The sequence below is a fragment of the Mobula hypostoma genome, chromosome 15, assembly GCF_963921235.1.
Source record: "Mobula hypostoma chromosome 15, sMobHyp1.1, whole genome shotgun sequence".
Taxonomy (NCBI): domain Eukaryota; kingdom Metazoa; phylum Chordata; class Chondrichthyes; order Myliobatiformes; family Myliobatidae; genus Mobula; species Mobula hypostoma.
Genome location: NC_086111.1, coordinates 45,574,084 through 45,601,127, shown reverse-complemented (window position 1 = coordinate 45,601,127; position 27,044 = coordinate 45,574,084). Strand labels below are relative to the sequence as shown.

The following is a 27,044-nucleotide window of genomic DNA, read 5'->3' as shown; positions in this document are numbered from 1 at the left end:
TTCTCTTATATCTTTTGAAATAGAGTTAATTTAACATTTAGGAGTGTATTCTTAACCTAATATGACTCAATGCGAAAGAAGTGGAATTTGTCATTGCCCAATTATAAGTGTGATGATGGGAATAAAAGCCAGAACTGGAAACCCTAACTCTTGTCCAAACTGGGCTTTCGACCTCATTAGTATCAAGGATCAGCAGTTGAAGGAAGGAGACATCTATAGTGCCTTCTGCCTTGCTGGGTAGGGGAAGGGTTGATGTGAAGGAGAACATATGGTAGAACTGTGGTATATGGTAGAAGTTTCTGGCTCTATAATAGTCTTTAAAAAATCAAATTTATTTTTTGCTTCCTCTTTTCCTTTAAATCATTGCACTGTGAAAACAAAAAAACAGATTAGATTTGATCTGACTCCTGCTCCAGTCTGTGATATCCACTCTTCCACAGGGCCTAAAACAGGCATTGGGCCCCATATTTACATTGATTAAAAACCTATTGCACAAATAAATCCTATTTTCATTCTTCATAATTCTCCAAACTTGCCCTTTGAACAAATGAGTTGCAAGAAGAGAAGAATGATTTAGTCAATTATATTTTTAAATTTCTATACATTAAAAATCATAAATTTATAATGTAAAGTTACTATTGCACATAGAAACAATGAAGGAAAAGTGTCCAGTTTAATTTCAGTTTTAAACATGGAAACTATTAAGTATTTGATAGTTTCTTGTCTATTACAACTCACAAAACTTGTGGGGTCATTTGATCTAATCATAACCAGTTATCACATGGCATGCACTTCATACCCAGAACAGAAAACATAAAGAACACTTGGCCTAAAGATGCAACATGCTTCACATTGGTAGTTTTAGCATTGTGTGCATCAATGCAAATCAATGAATGAATAGTTGCACTGTAAAATAACATTTGAAACGTTATCTAATGATATATTTTGCTTTTCTAGGTTTAGTATCACCAGGTAATACTAGAAGCAAGGTTACCTGGGTGGTAAACATCTTTATGACTCATCTTTATGTGCCTGATTCATGAATGAAAAGAGTTGGCCTCTGGTAGCATTTTATGATGAACAAAACAAAGCTCCTTAGGTAGGTGTTTATGACTGACAGAAAAAAAAAACTATAACGCAAACTAGAGAATTGTAATGTACTGCTCACAGCATTAAAAGGATGTGCTGTAACAAATTCAGGATAATTTATTGTGAAGGAATGCATTTATAAAACAGTTTGCTCCTAATATACCTCTTACATCCAATACCGTATTTTGATCTTGCTTTCAAATGCATTTTCTTCGGCTCTCATGGCATGTATTATAACATATTTCTTTTCATTTATCACTACGAGTGCAAAATGACACTTAATATATGTATGGATTGAAGAAGGAGCTCAACATTTTAGCTTCAATTGATTGATGCTGCATACTTTTTGAGTAAGGTCCTGCTTAACTTTGAAAATATTTCTTAAATTTTGAACCTCAATATTCAGAAACTTTTCCGACAGCTTTGACAATAACTAAACCTGGGGAGTGCCTTAGCTTAATAACAAAGAATTTTTTCAAAGGCTTTGTGGTGATGTAAAGGGATTTACAAGCAGAAAGTCTTGAGCTTGGAGACAGCAATTGGGGACAGACTCTCAACTGTAATGATGCAAGGAAGGTGAGTACAACTTTTTTAGTGTGTGATTTCTGAATAAGTAGATCATGTACAGATATTTTGTAATCTCTTAAATCCTCCATTGTCTAGCCATAGTGCCAGAAACTATGAATGAACTGTTTGAGGATATGAGTAAACCGCAACTGGAAGCAGTTTTGTTTGGAGAAGGATCACTAGGCTGATTCCTGGGATGAAAGAGTTGATACATGCAGAATGATTGTGAACAATGGGCCTCTGCTCAGAATGATTAGTAGAAAACTTGGTTATTAAACATCTAAAATTCCACGGGGATTGACAGGATGAGTAGTAAGAGGATACTTCTCTTTGTGGGGATATTCACAACAAGGAGGCACAGTTTCAGACGAAGTGTTGCCCTTTTAAACCATCATTCTCTCAGCAGGTCACAAGTTTTCGGAATTCTTTGTTCAGAGAGTAGAGGAGGTGGAGTCACTGAATATATTAAAGGTGGATTTAGACAGGCATTTGAAACATAAGGAAGTTATGGGATGAGGAGAGGGAGGAAAAGTAGTCTTAAGGCCAGCATTGGGTCAGCCATAAATAGAGCAGGCTTGAAGATCTAGATTCTCAGTGCTATCTGCTCTTTATCCAAGAGAAGGTCACAATCATCTTATCCTATTGCAGCTCCTCTTATCCTACTTCCTGTAAGGATGCCATTCCATTCTCCCAATTTCACTAGCTGCTATGATGCCACCCACATGCTTCTGAGATAGATTTCACTTTCCTTAATTGTAGTTGTCTGCTGTGGCTCTCAACTACGCCTGCTCTCCCTTTCATGGAATACTTCTCATGCTGTCTGCACCCACCCAGATCAATGATAGATTTCCCTTTATGTTCAACTTCCATCAATGGATCAATCTTCATAATTTCCACCTCCTTTAACGTGGAGCTGTAAGATATATTTACTTCTGATTCTAAAGGACTACTCCTCCCATCACTGCTTGGATCAATCTTCCACCTCTACCAACACCCCTGTCCCCTTGTGGTTCTCATTCAGGTTTAATTGTCATTCAATCATACACATTTATACGGCAAAATGAAACAGCATTCCACTGGGGTCAAGGTGCAAAACACAGTACATACGTCACACACTGCACATATAGTTATGATCCAACACATGGCACACAAAATCATATCAGCACAAGTTCCTGAAAGGCATGGTCTGAAGATTGATGGTGCATGGGATGGTGTCCTGGAGCCATGTTTCTGCAAGAACAGGTATACAGCAGTTCCTCATCTCGTGCTCATTCAGCAGATAAAGGCAAGTCAACTTGGCTCGCACTTGGTCAGCTGCAAGTTTGCCTTTCATGGAGCAAACTCTGGTGAGCAGCTCTGACAGAAGGGGCCAGACCCCAGCCCAGCATGGATTCCAGTGGGCCTGCTGTGTCTCTTTTCTATCCCACACTGCCTTTGGCACCTCCTCCCCGGGTGGGTGTAACAAGTGACGCACGGCATGAGGGCTTGGTCTGTGCAACAGTTGAAGCCGTGCAGCTCCCCCACTGTTGGTCGCGCCAAGGAACCAATGAGATGGACTGACTGTATTTTATATTACCTATGTCCAACAGGGTCTTGTGATCACAAAAAAATGTTTAAGACACACGTTTGCACCACTTGTTAGACCCAAAGGCTGCTTTGTGCAAACGTGTCATTATCTTAACAGAATTCCTTTTGCATGACACTCCCCATTCAACTATAGGATGCACAACACCTTCTTCTCTTCCCTTGTCTAGGAACACAAATGCAACGTTCAAGTGTAGGGATGGCTCCCTTCTACTTATTCCAGTTTGGTGTACTGCATTCAGTGCTGACAATGTCATCTTCTACTTGTTTCGTTTCTCCATTCTACCAAGAGCTCTTAAATTGTTCTAACAATGTCCAGAGTTAATGTTTCAATTTCTGATTTGGCACCTTACAGTTCTGAGGACTCAATGAATTCAACTGGTTCACTTAACTTTTCAAAGTTATCAGAAATGGCCAGTGCTTATGTAAGGCCAACATTATACTGAGGATATCAAATCTAGTATTAGAATCCATAAGACCTAAGAGCAGAATTAGCCCATTTGAACTATCAAACCTGCTCTGCTATTCCATCGTGGTTGATTTATTATCCCTTTCAACCCCATTCTCCTGTATTCTACCCATAACCTTTGGCACCTTGACTAATCAAGAACTTATCAACCTCAGCTTTAAATATACTGAATGACTTGGTCTCCACAGCCATACAGCACTACAGCACAGAAACAGGCTCTTCAGTCTATTTAGTCTGTGCCAAATTATTATTCTGCCTGGTTCCATTGACTTGCACCTGCACCATAGCCCTCCATAACTCTCCCATCTATGTACTTATTCAAACTTCTCTGAGATGTTGCAACTGAGTCTGCATCTGTCACTTCCACTGACAGCTCATTCTACACTTGCACCAGCCTCTGAGTGAAGTTTTCCCTCAGGTTCCTCTTAAATATTTCATTTTTTTCACCCATAACCTATGACCCTAGTTCTAGTCTACACAACCTGTGAAAAATTCTCCTTCCATTTTCTCTATCTATAGACCTCTTTCAAATCTTCCCTCAATCTCCTACACTCCAAGTAATAAGGTTCTAACCTATTCATCTTTTCCCTATAACTCAGGTCCTCAAATCTCTGCAACATCCTTGTAATTTCTCTGTACTTTTTCTATCTTATTGATATCTTTCCTGTAGGTAGGTGACCAGAACTGTACACAATAATCGAAATTTGGCCTCACTAATGTCTTTTACAAATTCACCATAACACTGGGCTAGACCTAGCACAGAAATTGCATTCCAGTGAAGGATATGGGTCAGGAGACAGAAGGAAAAATTCAGGTAGTTTTAGAAAAAATATTTTGCTTTAGGTTTCATGTTTTAATAATTCACAATGGTTTAAATAATTTCAGTTTGCCTTTTATTAAAGATCGACAATGTTTTAAAATTAGTTGTTATTTTAATTTAAAACATAACATTTTTTTAATAGCATTAAAAATACCTAATGCTCTTATGATTATCAAGGTTAAGAGCAGGATTCACCAACTGTCAAGAGTTTTCAGGGCGGTTTAAAGCGAAGCCCAGCCACACTGAGACAATACTCTGGAGTCCATGATGTCATACATTTGTTGGGTAATGACAAAGCCCACCTACTGTCCCTTAACTTTCATTATAAATAATATTACAGAGTGAGAATCTCTATAATAGAGGTTGAGAAGGTCATGATTACTCAAAATTGTGAATGATCAGCCACGCCAAAACCATTAATGATGAGAACAGTGGAGGGGCTAGATAATTTTCAATGTCCACATCTTTTAAGAGCTATCTGTGCTTGATAAGATCTGATCAGGACTGTAAAGAATACTCACAACTTGACTAAATGTTAAGCCAAAGCAGTTTTCAAGACATCAGCATTATGTACAGTTAAGTAGTTGGCTTGATTTTGCTTAGTGCTAGAAATCCCTTACCAGCAATTCTCTTTAATGGGATCTTCCTACCTTGCAACACCATTGCCAAGAAGATGTTTAGAAGTGCCATGAGAAAATCACCTCATCTAAGCACTAATTTGAATCATGCACAATTTTGGCTTGGACTTTAGTTTTCCTTTAATATGAGTTCAAGTTCAAGTTCAGCTTTAATTGTCATTCAACCATACACATGAGTGCAGCCAAACAAAACAGTGTTGCTCTGGGACAAGGTGCAAAACACAGAACCACAGTTACACACAGCATACATAATTAACCAGGCAGGATCCCCGAAATTACTATTCAAGACCACTGTGGGAGAGCATTGTCATCACAAGATTGGTAGAGTTTCAAGGACATACTCACCTTGCCCTTGCTTCTCAGCACAATTGCCATCCATATCACCTTCCTTCCAAACACACTTAAAAACATAAACTAAAGGTGGAAACAGTATTACTGAATAAAATCATAGATTTTTAGATTTCAAAGGTATCAAGTCCCTAACTAAATGTCCCTGATGTATCTGCCTCTACTCCAGCCCTGGCAGTCTATTCGAGGCACTTACCACTCTCTGCGTATAAAACCTACCACTGTATACTTTCCTCCACTCACGTTAAAAGCATGTCCTCTTCTGTTAGCCATTGCTGTCCTGCGAAAAAGGTGCTGGTTGTCCACTCTCTCTATGCCCTCTATAATCTTAAAAACCTCTATTATATCACATCTCATGCTTCTTCACTATACAAAGGAAAGCGCCTGCTTGTTCAACCTTTCCTCATAAGACATAATATCAAGTCCAGGCCGCACTCTGTTAGTTGCCCTCTGCACCCTGTCTAATGCTTCTACATCCTTCCTATAATGAGGCAATCAGAACAGAACACAATACTCTAAATGTGGTCTACCTAGACTTTTATAGGTCTGCAACATTAGTTTGTGGCTCTTGAAATCATTCCCCTGACTAGTGAAAGACAGCAAACCCTACACCTTCTTAACCGTACTATCAATGCACAGCAACCTAGTGGGTCTATAGGCTTGGACCCCAAGATCCTTCTGTTCCTCCATACTGCTAAGAAATCTGCCATTAACCTTGTATTCTGTCTTCAAGTTCAACCTTCCAAATTTTATCACTTCACATTTTTCCAGACTGAGCTCCATATGTCACTTCTCAGCTCAGCCCTGCTTCCTATCAATGTCCCATCGTAACCTACGGCAACCTTCTGCACTATCCTAGGTTGCAGAAGGGTGTAAAGGAGGAAACTATAGACATCCCATCAATAATCTTCCTAATATCTGAAGATGCAGGGATAATGCCTAACAAATGATACTGCCTGATGGTAGTGCCTAAGGACTGAAACATCAATTTATTCCTCCTCATAGATGCTGCCTGACCTTCTGAGGTCCTCCAGCCTATTACATGTGTTACTCTGAACATCGTTTCCACGGATGCTGCCCGACTGCCCGATCTGCTGAGTTCCTCCAGCGTGTTGTGAGTGTTACTCTGGATTTCCTGCATCTGCAGAATCTTTTGTGTTAACCAACTTAACATAAATTTTGTATAAATTACTAAGAAGGTCTATAAAGAATTGTGTTTGATCTTGTATTTATATGAAGTACCACCTGAAAATTTTTGAGCAAGATTGAATTCCATTGGAAAATAGGAGTTGTAGCAGCAGGTTTAAGGTTTGGAAAAAGTAAAAGCAAAATTTATTTTTAGACTGGGAACTGTGTGCAGTGGAGTCCCTGAAGGATCAGTACAAGAACTCTACTTCTCTCTCTACGTAATAATAAAATACATTTGAGTATGCTGCGCACGTTTCTGCAGATGAAATAAGACTCTGAGGCAAGGAGAGCTGTGAGGAGGAATAGACAAAGGAAGGAGCACAATATTAAAAAGGACAAAAGAACTAGGATTTTTTGTTTTACGTACATTGTAGGTGAAATAGGCAGGATAGACTAAGAAAGTGGTTACAAAAGTAACAGGGTTCTGTTGAATGGAAGTGCAAGGCAGTTTTGTACTGCGATGAGTTTTGAGTGCCATGCTTTAAGAAAGAAAGGTTCAGAGAGGGTGCAGAAAAAAGTTATTAAAATGCTTCCAGAGATGAGAGTGTTTATTTATTTTTCTTGGATAGATTGGAGAGCTGGAATTGTTTTTCTTGGAATGGAAAATGTCTTGAGGCAATCTAAAGAAAGTATCTAAATCATGAAAGTTACAAACAGAATTGATACAGTTGAAACTGTGTTCATTGGCAGAATGGTCAATAATAAGAGGACAAAGAGTGAAAGCAATTGTTGAAAGTATTGGAAAAAGCACTTTACTCAGCAAGTGGCTGCCATGCATTGTAGTGGAAGCAGATTCAATTGTATCATTCAAAACAGACCCGGATAAGTATTTCGAAGGCAATGAATCTGCAGGGCTATAAGAACAGCCAAGTGGAACCAGCTAGCGTGATCTTAATTGGAACTACTGCAGACTCAACAAATGGAATGGCCTCCTTACAGACTGTAGCCATTCAGCTTTCCAGCCCATTTTTTTTTGGATATGTGGCTTCAGCGTTTACCTTGAGGAGGTTAGCTGTATCTGTGGAATGCAGTTCTGTGTCAGTCCAAGATGGGCGTTAATCTGCTTCATGGTTACCACTTGTGGTGTGGTCACCACAGTCACACATATTGGCCTTCTTTCAATTTTGTGTGAAGGAACAACTTCAAAGTAGTATGATTTTTTTTACCTGACTCTGGATCTAGGCACAACGGCAACTATATTTCATTAGGAATTTGAAAGGACTCTCACGAAGTTCTACAGACGTGTCATGGAGAGCATTCTAGTTGGTTGCATCAGCACCTGGTATGGAAGGGTCACTACACAGGATCAAAAAAAGCTGCAGAAAGTTAAAAACTCAGCCAGCTCCATCATGGGCACTAGCCTTCTCAGCATCCAGGATGCCTTCAAAATAATACCTCAAACAGGCGGCATCCGTCATTAAGGATCCCCATCACCCAGGACACGCTCTCTTCTCATTGCCACCATCAAGGAGGAAGTAGAGGAGCCTGAAGACACACACTCAATATAGTAGAAACAGCTTTTACCTTTCCACCATCAGATTTCTGAGTGGACATTGAACCCAAATACACTACCTCTCTATTTATTTTTGGGTTTTTTTGCTCCCTTTTTACACTACTTATTTAATTTATATACTATATAATACATTATACAACAATATATATATAAAACTCTAATTTATAGTTTTATCAAACAACACATTTTGCGACATTTACCAGTGATATTAAATCTGATTCTGATTCCTTTAACTGGCTTGCATAATGACGTTTGGTTCATAGAATGGGCCAAACTGCCCCGCTTTCTGTATTTTGTCAGATAACTTATGTGCTTTGAAGATGAGACATAGTAGATCACAATAGATCTCCAGCAAAGGGAGCATTTTCCCTGACTCTAACTCCTCTGACCTGCCGTGTTTCTTAAGTAATGGGCAAAAGCCGTTCAACTTACAAGGTCTATAAGGATCACAGTATCCTGATATAAGTAGTTCTGCTGGTTTCATGACAGTAGACTGCTGGACCTGGAGAGGACTTATCAATACAACAACCTTTTAATAAAATACCAGTTCTCTATACCATTGCATACAAGAATCATGATAACAGCCTCACTTGAAACAAAAGATTATGAGCAGGAGTCCCTTTCTACAAATCTGAGCATATAATTTTGGCCTGTGCTCCAGATCAATACCGATGAAAAGCTGCATTTTCAGGGCTCTGGTTGCTCCCTCAGCTGGCTGTTAAGTACCCTATAGAACTAATAATTAGCTATTCAGCTAAGACCTCAAATTAGCTATCTCCACAGGCAGCCAGGAAACCCTGAAGTCTGATCTCAAAACAGAACCACGGTCCTGGGTTAAGCGAGACATGCAGTCTTGGCTGGTACTACGATGGTGGGAAAAATGCAAACAAAAATCTCCTTTACTCAAAAGCAGATATTTTTACACTTCCTTTACTGTTCAGTAACATAGAATTTAAAGGGAAACCATAGAATAAATAATTTCAATAATTTGTAGTAAGTCTTATAATTTACCTCTGACCATTCTCCAGTTTTCCACTTAGGACATCTACCCCCTCGACATCGTTTTTGTGATTTAGGTTTCTCCAGATGTTTACAATTTTCTTCCTCTATTTCCTTTCCTTCTTTATTCATGCAGTAAACAGTACGATATTTACTTCCTTTCCCACAGGAAATGGAACACTGAAAATAAATTAATTATAAAATTTAATTTTACTTGTTCAGTATTCCTTATAGTTCTAAAGAGAACATCTTCTTTAGTCCTCTCTTAAGCATAATACATCAACTAGGAAGAAGGAGTGCAAATACCACAATTGTAAAGGAACAGACAGATCAGCTTTTACTCTGTTCATTTTAATGGAAGCCATGTGCTTTTATAGCTGGCTCCAGTAATCAGAGCTCCTAAGGAATCTGATGTACCTGGGATGCTGAGCGATTACTCAGATCATAAATAACACACTGTTGTTCTTTCATGCCCCCCCTTTCTAACCAATTATTTGACTACAAACATATGCAATTACTGTCTTCAAGAATAGTTAGTAGATACATTAAAATCAAAGAAAATTAATTTTTTCAAAGCATGAAAACACTTGTGAACAGCGGCAGAGGCCTGATGCATGAGAAATCTCTTTATATCTCCTTAAAGGAAATACATCTGAAGAAAGTAGATGGGGAGACTCAAACATTCCAATTATTCAGATCAGAGTAGGCGGAGAAATGACATTAAAACTCAACATGAAGTAAATCCTACACTACCAACATTAATTTGTTACAGCATCCACTGAACAATCAAGACTCCAGAGCAATGCACACGAAATGCTGGAGCATCTTGGTAGGTCAGGCAGCAGCTATAGAGAGGAATATACAGTCGATGTTTCAGGCTGAGGCCCTTCATTACGACTGGAAAGGAAGCCAGAATAAGGAGGTAGGGGAGAAGAGGTGTACAAGCTGGCAGCTTATATTCCTGGCAGGTGATATCTGCAGGCACATGCTTAGTGTGAAATAGTGGGCAAATCCCAAGGAATATCATGTTAGTGCAGTGGATTGGAGACAGATACAAAAGATTTATCTTCTTTTACGTTACCTAGAACTATAGAAAAACAAGCCTGAAATATGTTGAAACTTGCAGCTCACAACTTAATTAAATCTCCTGAGCTTTAAATTTGATAAGAATTTTGTTAAACTCAAATAGTATAAATCGAATAATAAACACAACTTACTCAAATTTCATTTATTAATTTGGGTAATAATTTTTTTTAGGCTGATTGCATTACATTTTCATACAGCTCACAAATAGTCATAGTCATACTTTATTAATCCTGGGGGAAATTGGTTTTCGTTACAGTTGCTCCATAAATAATAAATAGTAATAGAACCATAAATAGCTAAATGGTAATATGTATATTATGCCAGTAAATTATGAAATAAGTCCAGGACCAGCCTATTGGCTCAGGATGTCTGACCCTCCAAGGGAGGAGTTGTAAAGTTTGACGGCCACAGGCAGGAATGACTTCCTATGACGCTCTGTGTTGCATCTCGGTGGAATGAGTCTCTGGCTGAAAGTACTCCTGTGCCCAACCAGTACGTTATGTAGTGGATGGGAGACATTGAACAAGATGGCATGCAACTTAGACAGCACCCTCTTTTCAGACACCACCGTGAGAGAGTCCAGTTCCATCCCCACAACATCAAATAAAATATTTAATTATGTAAATGTGCATGGATGCAGATAAAATATTCACAATGCCGAGAAAAAAATTATGTTCAAATAGTAGGATTGTTGTTCGCAATACACCAATACAGTGCCAGAAGACTGGGTTCAGCTATGCTGCTTTCTGTAAGGAGATTTATGGACACTTTGAGACTGTGTGGGTTTCCTCTGGGGGCTCTGGTTTCCTCCCACATTCCAAAGACATTTGGGTTAGTAGGTTCATGGATTAAGTGGGTGCAAGTGAGCAGGAGGGGCCTGCTACTGTGTTGTATCTCCAAATAAATAAATAAAAATAATGACATTAATGACAGTAGCAAAATCTCACAATATCATTACCAATATTTAGATATTCCGAGGCAATATACAGAAGCAGTATTGCAAATATGATGCAATTCAACTTAAAATGCATTTAAAAGAATCTGCTTACAGAGATAAGAAACCTTCATTTTGCTGGAACCCAGGTGATATAAAAATGCAGACATCATAACTAAATAGTAAGTTAATATTTTCAATAATCAGAAAGAAATTGTTTTCTCTTTCCAGTAAATACCTACTCCCAAAAAATTCAAAGGGACCATGAGATGAAGAAAGAAAATTTAATTAATGAGGGTAACCTAAACCTGTCAATGAATACCAGCAGGAATACTGGTTAGCTCCTTGGGGAACAAGGCAAAACTTAATTACAACCGACATCAGCATGCTAATCATCAAAAAGAATAGATTTTCCTGTATTTCCATTAAAGTGGATTGTGATATCTACTTTCATTAAAGAAAGGGAAATCACTCAGGTTTCTCACAGGCAATGTAGTCTGAGTTTCTGATATTCATCAAGACAATTTACTTATATGCGCAAACACGAGGAATTCTGCAGATACTGGAAATTCAAGCAACACACATCAAAGTTGCCGGTGAACGCAGCAGGCCAGGCAGCATCTCTAGGAAGAGGTACAGTCGACTGTACCTCTTCCTAGAATTTACTTATATGTGTGGCTTGTGGAAAGCACCTAGGTTTACATGTCATTGTACATATCCATGCATGACAATAATTAAAATTAGTGTATTGGCAGAGTGGACTTGCATCACATTCATCAATGTAACGAATGTGAGAGAAACACTGCCTATAACTATCAAGCACAATGAATTAATGTAGACAAGGTTAGATGAGGTTGGATGGATGGGAAGATAAGATGGTATCCTATTGTTAGTCTCATTCTCCTTTTAGCTTGCAGATATGGCATACCTTGCCAAAATAAAATGCTGTTTCATCTGCCAGCCTGGCTCAGGAACAGATCAATAGGTAGGATCTGGGTTACTCAACTGCTACCCTTTCAATAATCCAGTGAAGACTGCATCATAGGTACACTGAAAACCCGGCTTGCAGCACCATCATAGACATGTAGGTACAGACAACACACAGAACATAAATTATCCAGAAAGTGAATATGATTTGACGTTTCATGTACAATGTAAGCAACAGGGCTCCCACTATTTGTTCCAACTTTATTTGGACAGACAGAGCAACGAGAGCTGCAAAGTTCTTTCAATCATATTCAGTTCCAATTGCTTTAATAATTTCTTAATCCTTCCAGTTTGCATTTATTTGCAATCAAAAGACTTGTCCACTACTGTGGTAACCCAACAACTAAATAAAATGATCTTCAGATAAATTACATAAATATTGTTTAATTTTCAATGTAACATCTACCATTGAAACTTTAAAAGTTCCCAAAAGTAAGCTTTATTTAATAATATCATTGTCAAGTGACCACACATTCCAAATGCTAATTAAATCACACTGTTGTCAGTCTTCTGGGGATAACACATGCAAGACAAAGCTCCATGCTAAAGAATGTTTGCCATAAAGGTCTCTCTTTTTCTCTCTCCTTGGGAAAAGTGGATAAGTGATAAGCCAGTCTAAACCTGCTTTAGCAAAGGATAAACCTTAACATTTTTCAAGCCATAAAGAAGCTTAGCTAAAATTAATTGTAAAAAAAAACAATCAGCCACATATGATTCTTGCAAAACCTTAAATATACCAATTCAATTTAAAGATAGCTTGCCGGTGGTGTAGTGGCATCAGCACCGGACTTCAGGGTGAACGGTCCTAGCAGCTCAGCCTCGCAAAATGCTGCCTGATGCATCACAGGGTGTGACAAGAGAACAACAATATAAAGAGCATGCAGAAGATAAAAGCTGCAACCCAATAATCTTGTGCTGAACAAAATTTCTCTAGTTTGTAATGTTTTAAAGCAGATGCTGTGTGATAACTCTAAGGCTGTATAAATGAAAATAACATTGATGTTTGAAGTCACTAATAATATGTCGATGTCTGCATTATAACATTTATTGGCACAGAAAAGTAGGTCCTTTTAGAGACTATAAAAATATGAAAATTCATAAGTTTAATGTATAATCATTATCTAACTAGCCACTAATTGATCAAATATCTGATGTCTGATTGATGTTTTATTTAGTGTGGAACAGTAATATTAAAAACATTTGATTGCAGAATTTACAATATCAACTCCATACTTTGAGCCTTTAATTAGTAACATACTTGTTTCTTCATATCATTACACAACATCATGCATACTTATGATAAGATTGAATGTAAAAATGTTACACAGGCTGTCCGTGAAGAAAAAGTATCAGAAAATGTTCTTTGTTATTAGCTTAGTGCAGAGCCGTATTACCAATACGATTGTACTTTATCTTGTCCTGTGCTAAGATTTTTTTCATATTTAACCTATCAACAAAAATGTAGGTGTCTCCTTCTGACTGAAGTTGCGTTTCCATATTTCAACCACCTAAAACGCGTAAGAGAAAATATTAGGTTTCAGAGGAAAAAAAGTTATTTATTTGACGTACTGCTTGAATAACTTAACTCTGAGAGCCTTGCAGAAAGTCCTTCCTCTCTACATTGATATGAATCTTGCTTTTATGTCAAAGAAATGTTTTGCCAAGTTAACTTTGTAGTAGGAAATGCACAGTCATATCTGTTGGAAGATCTTTACTTTGACAATGATTGTTCAAAATGTTGACATTTCAGTGCAAGTCAAATCTACAGGAAATGATCTTTGAAACAATATGGTTATCAGATAACAAGTTAGACCTTGGGCTATTAGGGAAAATGCAACAGAAAGAGTTGCACATTAATCTGGCTCTTCTTCAATTATTTTACAACAGCTAACAAGATAACTCCAATCAAAACATAGGAAAAGATACCAATTATAATAAACATAAATCAAACATTATTTCATAATTTCCTTTAAATTTTTAACATGTATATACAAAGGTATTTTCTGAAATCTATTTTGCAACATGTGGCGTGGCTAAAATAAATATTTTAATGGCAGTAGACAACTAGGTTTGGTGTGGTGGGGACAAGGAGGGGGAGGGTGTGGGGCATATTCAGGACACCCACCCCTTTGATTCCAAAGGCCAGTCTGATACATTTTTTTAGGCTGCGCAACCTTTAGTGGCTCGATCCTGCTCAATATTTGCAGATAGATCTACAGTGATTATTGGACCTTCCAAGTTCCGATAGCCAGGGCACTTGATATGCCTTATTTATCTCTTTATAGTGTATACATGACCTTAGCGATGAGTTTGAAAGGGGCCATAGACAAATACCAAGAAACTGGTGAAGTGACTCTGTATTTTGAAAATGCCAGAAGGAGCAGTACTGAAAATGTATTCCAGCCTGCTGACAACTAATGGATCTAAGAAGGGGAAAGAACTGAATGTTCTGATACTAAAGAAGGGAGGTTTCACAAAGAGGAAGCTTTGAAGGCCTTGACCTTAATGGTAAATACCATTAATGAGACTAAGTATGATAAAGATCGTGCACTGTTCATCAGCATGCAATTACATGCCATCTGAATGGATAAAAACCTTCTTACTTACATACTTAACATCCTGATTCTTTTTAAGAGGCCAACAGCTGAAATTCAATAACAACGGAGCATTGACCATCAGAACCCTTGTCAGAGCAAGCATTAGCAGTAACACAGTGTGAGGTAAGTAAACACAAGGTGAGGCACCACATGCTGGCGAGGAAGGTGTAGGAGTGAGTGGTAGTTGGAGTTAACTGCTAATAGGGCAGAGATCCAAAAGGCTAGAGCCATGGACCTAAGGCAATCTGACAAATAAGATCCAAAACTGAAACAATAATAAGAGACAGAGAGATACTATGAATTGCAGGCAGTATTTTGAAACAAAAGGACCTTCATGTAGAAGTCCAAGGATCTCTAGCCGGCAGTAGAGGTACTTAGAGTGGTGAAGAAGGCAAGTGGAGTGCTTGCCTTCATTGGCCAGAACAGGGAGTCACGGTATGGCTTTATAAAATATAGGTTAGGCTATTTCTGAAATTAGCTTTTCAGTTTTGGCCATAATACTACAGGAAGGATGCAATTGTACTGGAGAGGGTGCAAATGAGATTCATCAGGATTTTGCTTATGAAGGAATGCTTTAGTTATAAATAGAGACTGGACAGACAATTACATGGAGCAAAGCAGCTGAGAGGTATATAAAAGTATGAAGGCAGCTAGTTCCCAGAAGCAAAGATGTCATGATCAAAGGATGTAGGTTTAAGATGAGGATAAGTGATTTAGAGGGGATAATAATATAATTCTGATGATTTTTTTTTTCATTCTTTAGATGAATGCAGAATGGTTTGCACCACATGAGAACATAGCGGAGGCAAGTACTAGAATAGAGTCATAGAACACTACAGCACAGAAACAAGTCTGCCGGCCCATTTAGTATGTGCCAAACTATTAATCTGTCCAGTTGCATTGAATTGCACCAGTACCATCCATGCCCTTCTTATTCATATATCCAAATTCCTCTTAAATGTTGAAATCAAACCCACATCCACCACATCCGCCAGCAGCTCCATCCACACTCTCATCACCCTTTGAGTGAGGAAGTTCCCCCTCATGTTCCCCTTAAGCCATGACCCAAACTAGGTGGAAAAGGCCTACACATGTTTACCCTATTTGTACCTCTCATAATTTAGTATACCACTATCAAATCTCCCCTCTTTTTCCTATGCTCTACTCTTAAAACATTTAAGAAGAATGTGGATAAAAATGTGAATTGCCAAGCCATTGTAAGCTACAGATTAAGTGCCAGCAAATGGATCACTATAGATATGTTCTTAATGATCAGCAAGGGCTTGGTAGGCTGAAGGATTTGCCTCGGTGTTGTGGAACTCTATGATTCTTACTGAATTCTTGTCATTAAGCTGCTTCTAAAAAGCACTAGGGGTCGTAATCCAAGAATCAATGTTCAATGGAGGGACTATTTGTATTGGAATTACGTGACGGGAATAGTGTTGGACAACTAAACGTAGGAGGGTGTGGAATGCCAGAAGCAAAGACTATGGGACCACACAATATTCTGGCTTTAGTGATGAGGAACTAACCTGAATTAGCCAAACCCAACAAAAAAGGACATTATATCTATAGACATCGGTTGGGTTTAGCATCATCCTCCCCTTTTAAATGTAACCTGTAGTATTTATTTGGGAACTTCAATATTTTGTGATTCTTAAACAAATACCTATTCTTCGGTCAATTCTAAGATAAAATGATAATGTCTTCCATTTATATGAAATACCATTGTCACTTATCCTTTGCCAAGAGCATACATTACATGCTGGTGGAGAGCAGCTACATATTAAATGAGAATTAAATGTGATATTGTAACAGTTCTCCCAGCGGGTGAATGAATTTGTTTTTATAATTGTTTTGAACTTATTAGGAAAAAATGGGAGGCAGAAGGTAATTTTACACTTGAAGGGAATCCTGCTAGCTTACTCTGGGCAGCACACAAGGGTTTAAAGTTAATTACCACACATGATGGAAGGCAGCTTTAATGCGCACCCAACAGATCTGTATCTCCCCATTAATGTTGCCTTAAATGAATTTAAGATTGTTTGAATGCCAACTGTTATCTTTCTTCAACAGCTAGATATAAAATCTTGCCACACACAGAATCCCTCTAATCAGTCCGCTACTCCTCCCGCAGACCTGAAATGACCCCAAGGAAAATTATGAATAAGAGCCTCTCTGACTGAAGTGATAGACTATTATCTAGTAATGTATCTTCAACACAGATAACCACATCTTGTTCCTCTGCCACTCTCCTGCACAGTGCAGCTCTGTGAATCTTAACTGGTATTCTTTCACAATTATTACAGACAGCTCCACTCCAGCCACAGCTTCCCTTCACATCCCACCACGGGGATTTTCCCAAGTACTCTTCCATTGGCCCTCTTCTCTTCCTTACCCACAGCATGCCCTTGGGCAACGGCATCTACTGAAATGGCCTTGTTCCTGTATACTTCCTGAAGGCACTCAGCATTATCTCTCCTTCAGTTTTCTTGGCATTCCCTCTTCATTTGTGGTGCTAATCATCCAACCAGCCACAATTTACAGATGTTACAGTAATTAGGTTAGATTAACTGATCCTTTGCACCAAACCTGTGTAATTGTCTTTGACTTTGTCTGAAGAAGACAGCTCAAACTCTTGTTTCAGTTCATTTTCTACCGAGCCAAGTTCCAAACCCCATATCATCTGCGTCTTATACAAACTTGTAGACATTCTATTTCCAACTTTACACCCTATAATGACACCCAATTCTGAATGCTTGTGCCCAAATCCCATCGTCTATAAGATCACGGTCAACCAAAATCTCAGTCCTGACTAACATACATTGGTTCCTAGTTCCAGAGGACCTCAGATAAAATGCACATTATTGCATTTGAATTCCTTTATGACTAGAAAGTTACTTGTTCTACAACCTTCTCCGGATGTCGAAATCTGACCCACCCAGTCTTTCCATTTTTATGATCTGCTTTACATTGACATATCTGACCATCTCCTTCTGTTATAGAAAGTTTTCAAGTTTTTTTAAAAAGCATTTCTACACAATACAAGGAGTATTTTCCTTGATTAAAATGGAAATTACACACAGAGCTGCACTGTCTTATGCAGCTAATTTGGCACCCCAGACAGTGCAAGGTAAACATAACCACATCTCTCATTAAAAGCTCTCAATCCATTCAAGATGTAAACAGACTTTTGGGAAACAAAGAACTTACAACATCTGGAAGAGAGAAAACTGAAAAAAAAATGTCCACAAATCCACCTTCCTCAACAGCACAACAGGAGGGTGAGTATCATCATAATTTCCAGTAACATTGTCCAAGGAAAATACTTCAGAAAGTAGGTAAGTTGTTAATTTTAATTTTTCATTGGATTAAGGTTAACAGTTCCCATGTAGAACTATTATTTCACCTTTTAATTTCTAGTTATAGGTACTATACTGCATTATATTTACTTTTTGATAAATCGGAGAATGTAATCGCCAATATTTTCTTGATTACTAGAAAAGTTAGCTAAGTTTCGTAACTAGTACAGGTATAATGTCTGTCTGGCTATTCAGCAGTGATACAAAATATTATCTGGGCCATTCCTACCTCATATCTTTGTTATGTTGCAATAAAATTTTGTGAGTGAGTTAAATATTATATTTTAGATCATATCATTGTAAATGTTAAAGCTTACGATTGGATTCACATGAGTGATTTAGCAAGCAGAATAAGATATTAAAAATAATTATAGTTTAAGGAAGACTAAACAAATTATAGAATGATAAAAGAGAGCAAGCTGTAAAAATAGGACACCTTTGAAGTTTGTTGTATATTTGTGTGGTCTGCATGTGTTACACAGTAGACCAGTTGTAACATCAGAGCTATGACTGTAATTTGGAATTTTAACTTATTATTTGACGCTTGTTCAAACAGCATCAAATATTAGGAGGCTAGGATTGAGCTGCTTCCTTATTGAATTCTGGATGTGTCAACTTTTAAGACTTCAGATCAAATTATGTCTTCCACTGAGGTTCATGCTTGGGTTCCTCCAAACATGCCTCCCTGATAGTCTCATTCTTCTCAGAGACCATTTGGAGTAATTCAAACAAATGAATTAGGAGACATTTGACCTTTGAGTACTCTACACCACTTAGTACAATCATCACTGATCTAATAGTAAACTTAACTTCACAATGTCATTTCCAATGTCTCTGAGTGGAAAATTCTACAAAAGGGAGTGGATTTGGTGCAGTTCATCATGGGCAAAGCCCACCCAACCATTGAGCACATCTACATGAAACAGTGCCATAGAAAAGCAGCAACCATCGTCCATCACCACCCAGGCCTTCCTCTTTCTCGCTGCTGCCATTAGGTACAAGGTATAAGTGCCTCAGGACTTGCACTACTAGATTCGAGAACAGTTATTACCCCTCAGCCATCGGGCTCTTGAACAAAAGAGGATAACTACACTCATTCTATTTCTGGTGTTCCCACACCAATGATCTCACTTTAAGGACTCTTTATCCTATTTCATATTCTCGTTATTTATTGCTATTTATTCACATTTGTATTTGCACAGTCTGTTGTTCATTGATCCTGTTTACTGTTGCTATTCTATAGATTTGCTGAGTATGCCCGCAGGAAAAAGAATCTCAGGGTTGTATGTGGTGACATGTATGTATGTACTCCGATAATAAATTTTACCTGAACATTGAGTAAATGTATCAGTTCAGTAAATGGGCACTGCATTTTAGTGCAGCAGTCTTGCAGCACCAGTGACCAGTGACCTGTGACCTGTGACCTGGGTTCAATTCCGACCTCCAGTGCCATCTGTGTGGAATTTGCATCTTCCTCCTGTGATTACGTGGATTTCCACTGAGTGCTCAATTTTCTTCCCTTAATGTTGATTAGCTAATACATATTGGAACAAGAATCATGGGGTAGAAATGGATATACAAGGGAGAGAGTAATTCAGAGCAAAATAAGAATGGGAAAGCTGACATTACTTGATGGGCTGAATGTCTTCACATTATTAGGAAATATAAAAAGTCTCCTCTGAACTTTTCATGCCTTTATATTTTCCTGAAATTAGGAAACCAAGTGTTCATCATAATCTAAATCTGATCTCACCAGTGCCCTTTACAATCAAAGCAAAACCTCCCTGCTTTAATATCCAATTCCCCCTTGCAATAAACAACAACATTCAGCTGGCTTTCCTGCATAATTGCCTTTGGTGAATCATACTAAGGACACCCAGATACCTCTGCATCTCAAAGCTCTGCAACCTCTTGTCAATTAGATAATAGTTTTCCAGATAAAATGGAGAATTTATTTTCCCATGCTATACTCCATAAGCCATATCTTTACATGCTTGCCTAACTCACATGATCACTATATCATCCCTCTTATACCTCCTTGTGTCCTTTACGCACATTACTAATTTACACTGTCATCAGCAAATTTAGCAACAGTATCTTCATGGCTTTGATCTAGTAGCTTCTCATTAAATCAGTGCCTTGTGATACATGACTTGTTCCAACTTCCCAAAAAGAAAATGACGATTTCTTGTTACTCTCGGCTTCCTGTTAGACAGCATTCATCTATCTATCCCAACACATCACTTCCTACAACAACATTATTTGATAGAGCATTGTATTAAAGATCTTCGGGAAAACAAAGTCAAGCAAATTCATCAGTCCCTTTTATCTGAATCAGAATCAGGTTTATTATCACGTGCATGTGTCCTGAAATTTGTTAACTTAGCTGCAGTAGTTCAATGCAATACATAATATAGAAGGAAAAAACAAAATAATATAATATAGAATAAGTAAATCAATTGTAGAATATGTATGTTGAATAGATTATAAATCGTGCAAAAAACAGAAATAATATATATTAAAAAAGTGAGGTAATGTCCAAAGATTCAATGTCCATTTAGGAATCAGATGGCAGAGGGGAAGAAGCTGTTCCTGAATTGTTCAGTGTGTATCTTCAGGCTTCTGTACCTCCTACCTGATGATAATGATGAAGAAAGGGCATGACCTGGGTGCTAGAGGTCCTTAATAATGGACGCTGCCTTTTTGAGACACCGCTCCTTGAAGATGCCCTGGGTACTTTGCAGGCTAGTACCCAAGATGGAGCTGACTAAATTTACAACCCTCTGCAGCTTCTTCCAGTCCCGTGCAGTACCTCCCCCCACCCCAATACCAGACAGTGATTCAGCCTGTGAATGCTCACCGCAGTACATCTATAGAAGTTTTTGTTGACCAAATCTTTTCAGACTCCTAATGAAGTATCGTCGCTGTCTTGCTTCTTTATAGCTGCATCGATATGTTGGGACCAGGTTAGGTCCTCAGAGATCTTGACACCAAGGAACTTGAAACTGCTCACTCTCTCCATTTCTGATACCTTGATGAGGATTGGTATGTGTGCCTTCGTCTTACCCTTCCTGAAGTCCACAATAGCCCTTTCATCATACTGATTTTGAGTGCCAGGTCGTTGCTGTGACACCACTCCATTAGTTGGCATATCTTGCTCCTGTATGCCCTCTCGTCACCATCTGAGATTCCACCAATAATGGTTGTATCATCAGCAAATTTATAGATGGTATTTGAGCTATGCCTAGCCACACAGTCATGGGTATATAGAGTAGAGCAGTGGGCTAAGCACACACCCCTGAGGTGCACCAGTGTTGATCATCAGTGGGGAGGGGATGCTATCACCAATCCATACAGATTGTGGTCTTCCGGTTAGGAAGTCGAGTATCCAATTGCAGAGGGAAACACAGAGGCCCAGGTTCTGTAACTTCTCAATCAGGATTATAGGAATGATGGTATTAAATGCTGAGCTACAGTCGATGAACAGTATCCTGACATAGGTGTTTGTGTTGTCCAGGTGGTCTAAAGCCGTGTGAAGAGCCATTAAGATTGTATCTGCCATTGACCTATTGTGGTGATAGGCAAATTGCAATGGGTCCAGGTCCTTGCTGAGGCAGGAGTTCAGTCTAGTTATGACCAACCTCTCAAAGCATTTCATCACTGTCAATCTGAATGCTACCGGGTGATAGGTGGGTGTTTCTTCTTTAAAAAAACAACAGTTTGGCCAAACAATCTTTATCTTTCATGTAATTATGTTAACTTTACCTCAGGAAAAAAGCTGAGAATGTTTGTTGCTCAAAATGTAATCAGCAGTATGACGTTTCCTCTGAAATTAGATCACTAAAATGTGCAATCAATTCTGCCGTAACTTTTTAAATGAAGATTAGTTTTATTTGTCCATGTACATTGAAATATTGAAAGTGAAATGTGTTGTTTGCAGCAAAGATCATGCTGAGCAACACCCAAGTATCACCACACTTCTGGAACCAACATGGCAAGGCCACAACTCACTAACCCTAACCAAATGTCTTTGGAATGTAGGAGAGATCTGGAGCACTCGGAGGAAACCAACCTGGTCACAGGGAGAATGTACAAACTCTTTACAGAAAGTGGCAGGGGTTGAACCCTGATCAGTGACCGCTGGCTATGGTACTGTGCCGTTCCGTGTTTTATGTGTACTGAAGCAAATATCAAGGGGACTAAATTTGAACAGAACTTGTTAAGAGTTTTCTAAAAAAAAGGTTGTTGATCTGAAATGTAAATCATTTCTTTCACCGCAGATGCTGTTTAATCTTTTGTGTATATATAGCATTTTCTGTTTTTTTTTCCCAATTCACATTAAGTACAGTATTTTGCTTTTGAACCACCAAACAATTTAATCAATGTGTATACAGAAAATGGCAGCCTGCATCCATACAATGCTGAGGAAAACTGATTCAGTCTGGGGTCTGCAGCACTTTGAGATCCAATTGTATTTTTCATTAGTTTGGTTTGCTAGTATTATGATAGATGTAGTGAGTCAAAAGCCCAGATGGCTCGGATTCAAACAATTGTTAATCCGGTTCCATTAGCTGTAGTCAGCAAACTCACTTATAAGCCATCTATTTTTTTAATAAAGAATATTATAAAATAAAAAATACAACTCAATCTGTTCCCGTTTAAAATGGCCTTTTCTCAGCCATTTTTAAATTTTAATTTCAATTAACTGCTTGGTTTCACTGACAGAAAGTTCTTACAGCTTCAGTCTTTGGTTTCTACTAGTCATTTGTGAAAGCAAAGAGATCATCCCAGGATCGGGAGATGTTCTGCTGGCACTCGGAAACTCCTGCTGGAAAATTCCTCCAACACCACATGTTCACAGAATATAACAAAAGTGATGAGCTCTTTCAAAATGTTGCAGTATAAAGGACCAGATCAGGCAAGCCTTGTTACACTCTCTGCTGTCCACAAGCAGACCCTACCTTGTGCAGCTGGATCCTGGACTTCCTGTCAGATTGCCAGCAGGTTGTAAGAGTGGGCTCCCTCACCTCCAGCCCTCTGAATCTCAATACAGGAGCCCCTCAGGGCAGCATACTGAGTCTCCTCCTTTACTCCCTGTATACCCATGACTGTATCGCCACCCGCAGTTCCAATCTGCTAATTAAGTTTGCCAACAACACTACATTGATTGGCCTTATCTCAAACAATAACGAGGTGGCCTACAGGGAAGAAGTCATCTTTCTGACACAGTGGTGCAAGAAAACAACCTCTCTCTCAATGTCACGAAAACAAAGGAGCTGGTTGTGGATTACAGGAGGAATGGAGATGAGCTAGCCCCTATTGACATCAATGGATCTGGGGTTGAGAGGATAAACAGCTTCAAGTTCCTTGGCATTCATATCACCGAGGACCTCACGTGGTCTGTACACACCAGCTGTGTGGTGAAAAAGGCACAGCAGCACCTCTTTCACCTCAGACGGTTGAAGAAGGTTGATATGGGCCCCCAATTCCTAAGAACTTTCTACTGGGGCACAGTTGAGAGCATCCTGACTGGCTGCATCACTGCCTGGTGTGGGAACTGTACCTCCCTTAACCGCAGGACTCTGCAGAGAGAGGTGCGGACAGCCCAGCACATCTGTAGTTGTGGACTTCCCATGATTCAGGACGTTTACAAGGATAGGTGTGTAAAAAGGGCCCATAGGATCTTTGGGGACCTGAGTCATCCCAACCACAATCTATTCCAGCTGCTACCTTCCAGGAAGCGGTACCACAGGATAAAATCCAGGACCAACAGGTTTGAGACAGCTTCTTCCACCAGACCATCAGACTGATGAACTCACACTGACTTGAGTGTACTCTATATTACATTGACTGTTCCATTTATTATAAATTACTATGATCGCACATTGCACATTTAGACGGAGATGTAACATAAAGATTTTACTCATGTATGTGAAGGATGTAGGAAACAAAGTCAATTCAATTCAAGCACCTATACATTTTCTGCATACAGAAGGACAGTCAAGCTGAGCTGTAGCATCCAACAGGGGCATTGAAGCCCCAGTCCCAGAATGCCCTGACTAACATTCCAAAACAGATCAAGTAGATACAAATAGTTTAAAAAGTATTTAAAAGTAAAATATAAATTCACTATTGAGTCACTATTTCATTGGCAGCACTTCCTGGGATAAAGCAAATGGCTGGATGTGAAAAGCGCTCACATTCCCTTGTCGGCACAATAATATTCTGCTGCTCGGCTGAACAGAAGAAACAGAGAAGACAGTCTATATGCTCCCAGCTGATCTCCAACATATCTCATGCTTTTGCCTATCACTCTACAAGTGCAGAGGTCTGAGAATTACTGAGAAGCAAATGAGTAGTGCTAATCAGTCAGCATCTGAAGGCCTTGGTTTACAATGGACTAAAGTAAAAAACTCAGTGGAATCACATGTATTTCAAAACATACAGTGAAATGTGTCATTTGCGTTAACAACCAACACAATCTAAGGATGTGAGGGGGCTGCCCGCAAGAGTCACCACACATTCCAGTGCCAGCATAGTATGTCCCCAATGTTTAGCAGAACAACACAAGCAACAGCAACAGAACAGAAACACCCACGCTCATACCTACTCTCTCTCTTTCTCTCACACACACACATAGCCCAGGACAGACTGCCTTTGGGCCTCAAGTGGACTCATAAATTCTTTTACATAGGGGCTTCGACTTCCCAAGTGGACTCATAGACTCACAGAACCAGGACTTTGGTCAAGGGGCCTCAGTTTGCAGGCTTCTGATTGACCTTTGCATTTTTATCCTCGGTATCAATGCAGGATTACCAGTGACCCTGAATTCCCAGCCTCGAACTCCAGACTCACGGATTCAGAACCACGTACTGCAGGCCACGAACTCTGGACTCACTGACTTGTGTATCCAGGAGGTCACCGGCCCTTATGCCTCCTGCCCGCAAGGACCGTTGATCCAGGACCTGTCGACCTGGGGGGGGGGGGGTGGTGTACCAACTTTTGTCCTTGCTGGTCTTTATCCACAGCACTTCCTAGCCTGACATCCAGCCACGGAGGTCCTCCGCCACATATCATGTCACTAGCCTTCAAAAGTGGAGTGCGGACCCGTGGCCTAGACTTTGGCCTGACGTCACATCCATGTCCATAAACCCTAACCTGATCCCCTAGCTCCCCTCTTTGACCCAAAAACTATCACTATGAAGTTAAAACAAAAACAAAGTAATTCGGATCCATGACCTTGGCAGAGAGTGAAGTTACAATCAGGTTCATTGTAATAACCTAGTAAACATCACCTTCACTCTGGAATACAAGATGCTGGGCTGAATGATCTACGAAGAAAAGAGCAGCATGATTTTAAGTTTAATGCATTCAGGTTTTGAACACAAATGCAAACAAGTAATAAAGAATTTGCATACGATTTTATTTCAGTGGCAGATGGTAATACCATGTGTAATTTTGGACCTCCAACTACAGATGGTGTACTATTGCACAAAGTAGGTGCAGTGTTGGAAACAAAAGTAAATTATTGATCTGACTGGGAAATTCAGACTGACTGAGTGAGGGGAGAAATCAAAACGCAAAATACTATAGAGTTTGAAATTTGAAATACAGACAGAAATTTCTGGGAATACTTGACAGATCAGACTGCACTTGTGGAGCAAGAAGCACAGGTAACATTTCAGGTTAATGACCTTTCATCAGAACTGGAAACAACGAGAAGTAAATTTTACATGAAGAGAAAGCGCTGGGTAGGATGTGTTTGCGGGGGAGTGGTAAGAATTGAGGGAAAGATCTATGATAGGATAGAGATCAGGGAATCTGAATGACAGAAGTACTGGTGCCAGGTGAAAGAGGGTTGTTAAGGTATGATTAAAAAATGTAAAAAGGAAGAGGTGAATGAAATCTAAATGTGGGAAGAGGAGGGGAGAGAGGAAAAGAAATTGCATCTGTGAAATAAGATTTGAATGTTGATTATTATTGAATTCAACCGTGTTAAATAATGAGCTAATGATCAAGATTTGACTCAGAGTCCTGCAAGAACTTGTCAGATGTGTGACTTCAAGTTTGCTGTTGGAATAAGAATAAGTGACATGGTAAGCAATATTAAGGAAGAACCACCAGCCACTGGCAGACAACGAGAAAAGGCTCACTTTATTCCTAGTCTTTGCCTCCTGCCAGTCATCCAATCTGCTAATATCGTCCCTGTAATATCATGGACTCTAATTTTCTCAAGAGGCCTCATGTCCGGCACCTTGTCAAAGCCCTTCTGAAAATCCAAATAAATAACATCCACTGACTTTTCTTTGACAATCATGGTTACTTCCTCAAAGAATTCCAACAAAGTTGTTAGGAAAGATTTCCCCTTAAGGAAACAATGCTGACTTTAGTCTCTTTTATCATATGCCTCCAAGTATCCTGAAATGCTATCTTTAATAATGGTCTTCAACATCTTCTCAACCACTGAAATCAGCTTAACTAGCCTATAATTTCTTCTCATCTGCCTCCCTCCCTTCTTAAAGAGTGGAGTGACATCTGCAGTTTCCAGTTCTCTGAAACTATTCCAGGATTGAGCGATTCTTGTAAGATCATTATTAATACTTCTACAACCTCTTCAGTTACCTCTTTCAGAACCCTGGGGTGTTGCCCATCTGGTCCAGGTGACTTAGGAATTTGCAGCTTTCCAGGCACCTTCTCCATAGTAATAGCAACTACACTCACCTCTGCCCACTGACCCTCTTGAAATTCTGGCATACTGCTAGTGTCTTACATAGTGAACACTGATGCAAAGTACTCATTAAGTTCATCCGCCCTTTCTTTGTTCCCTATTACTACCCTTCAGTGTCATTTTGCAGCAGTCCAA

At 39.2% G+C, this 27,044-nt stretch overlaps 1 protein-coding gene and 1 long non-coding RNA gene across 5 annotated transcripts in view; one reads left to right on the top strand and one right to left on the bottom strand.

Annotated features, from left to right (window-relative positions):
- Window positions 1–14,902, top strand: part of LOC134356811 (uncharacterized) — a 106,661-nt gene extending 91,759 nt beyond the window's left edge. The window contains exons 3-5 of the long non-coding RNA XR_010020437.1: window positions 958–1,099; window positions 6,521–6,629; window positions 14,857–14,902. This is a non-coding gene — a long non-coding RNA (uncharacterized LOC134356811). The remainder of the gene's footprint in view (window positions 1–957; window positions 1,100–6,520; window positions 6,630–14,856) is intronic.
- The window catches only part of adamts9 (ADAM metallopeptidase with thrombospondin type 1 motif, 9), a 266,041-nt gene that overhangs the window by 87,627 nt on the left and 151,370 nt on the right, over window positions 1–27,044 (bottom strand). For all 4 annotated transcript variants that reach the window (XM_063067960.1, XM_063067961.1, XM_063067963.1 and 1 more), the window contains one exon: window positions 9,228–9,395. In XM_063067960.1, coding sequence (XP_062924030.1) covers window positions 9,228–9,395 — 168 coding nt within the window. The remainder of the gene's footprint in view (window positions 1–9,227; window positions 9,396–27,044) is intronic.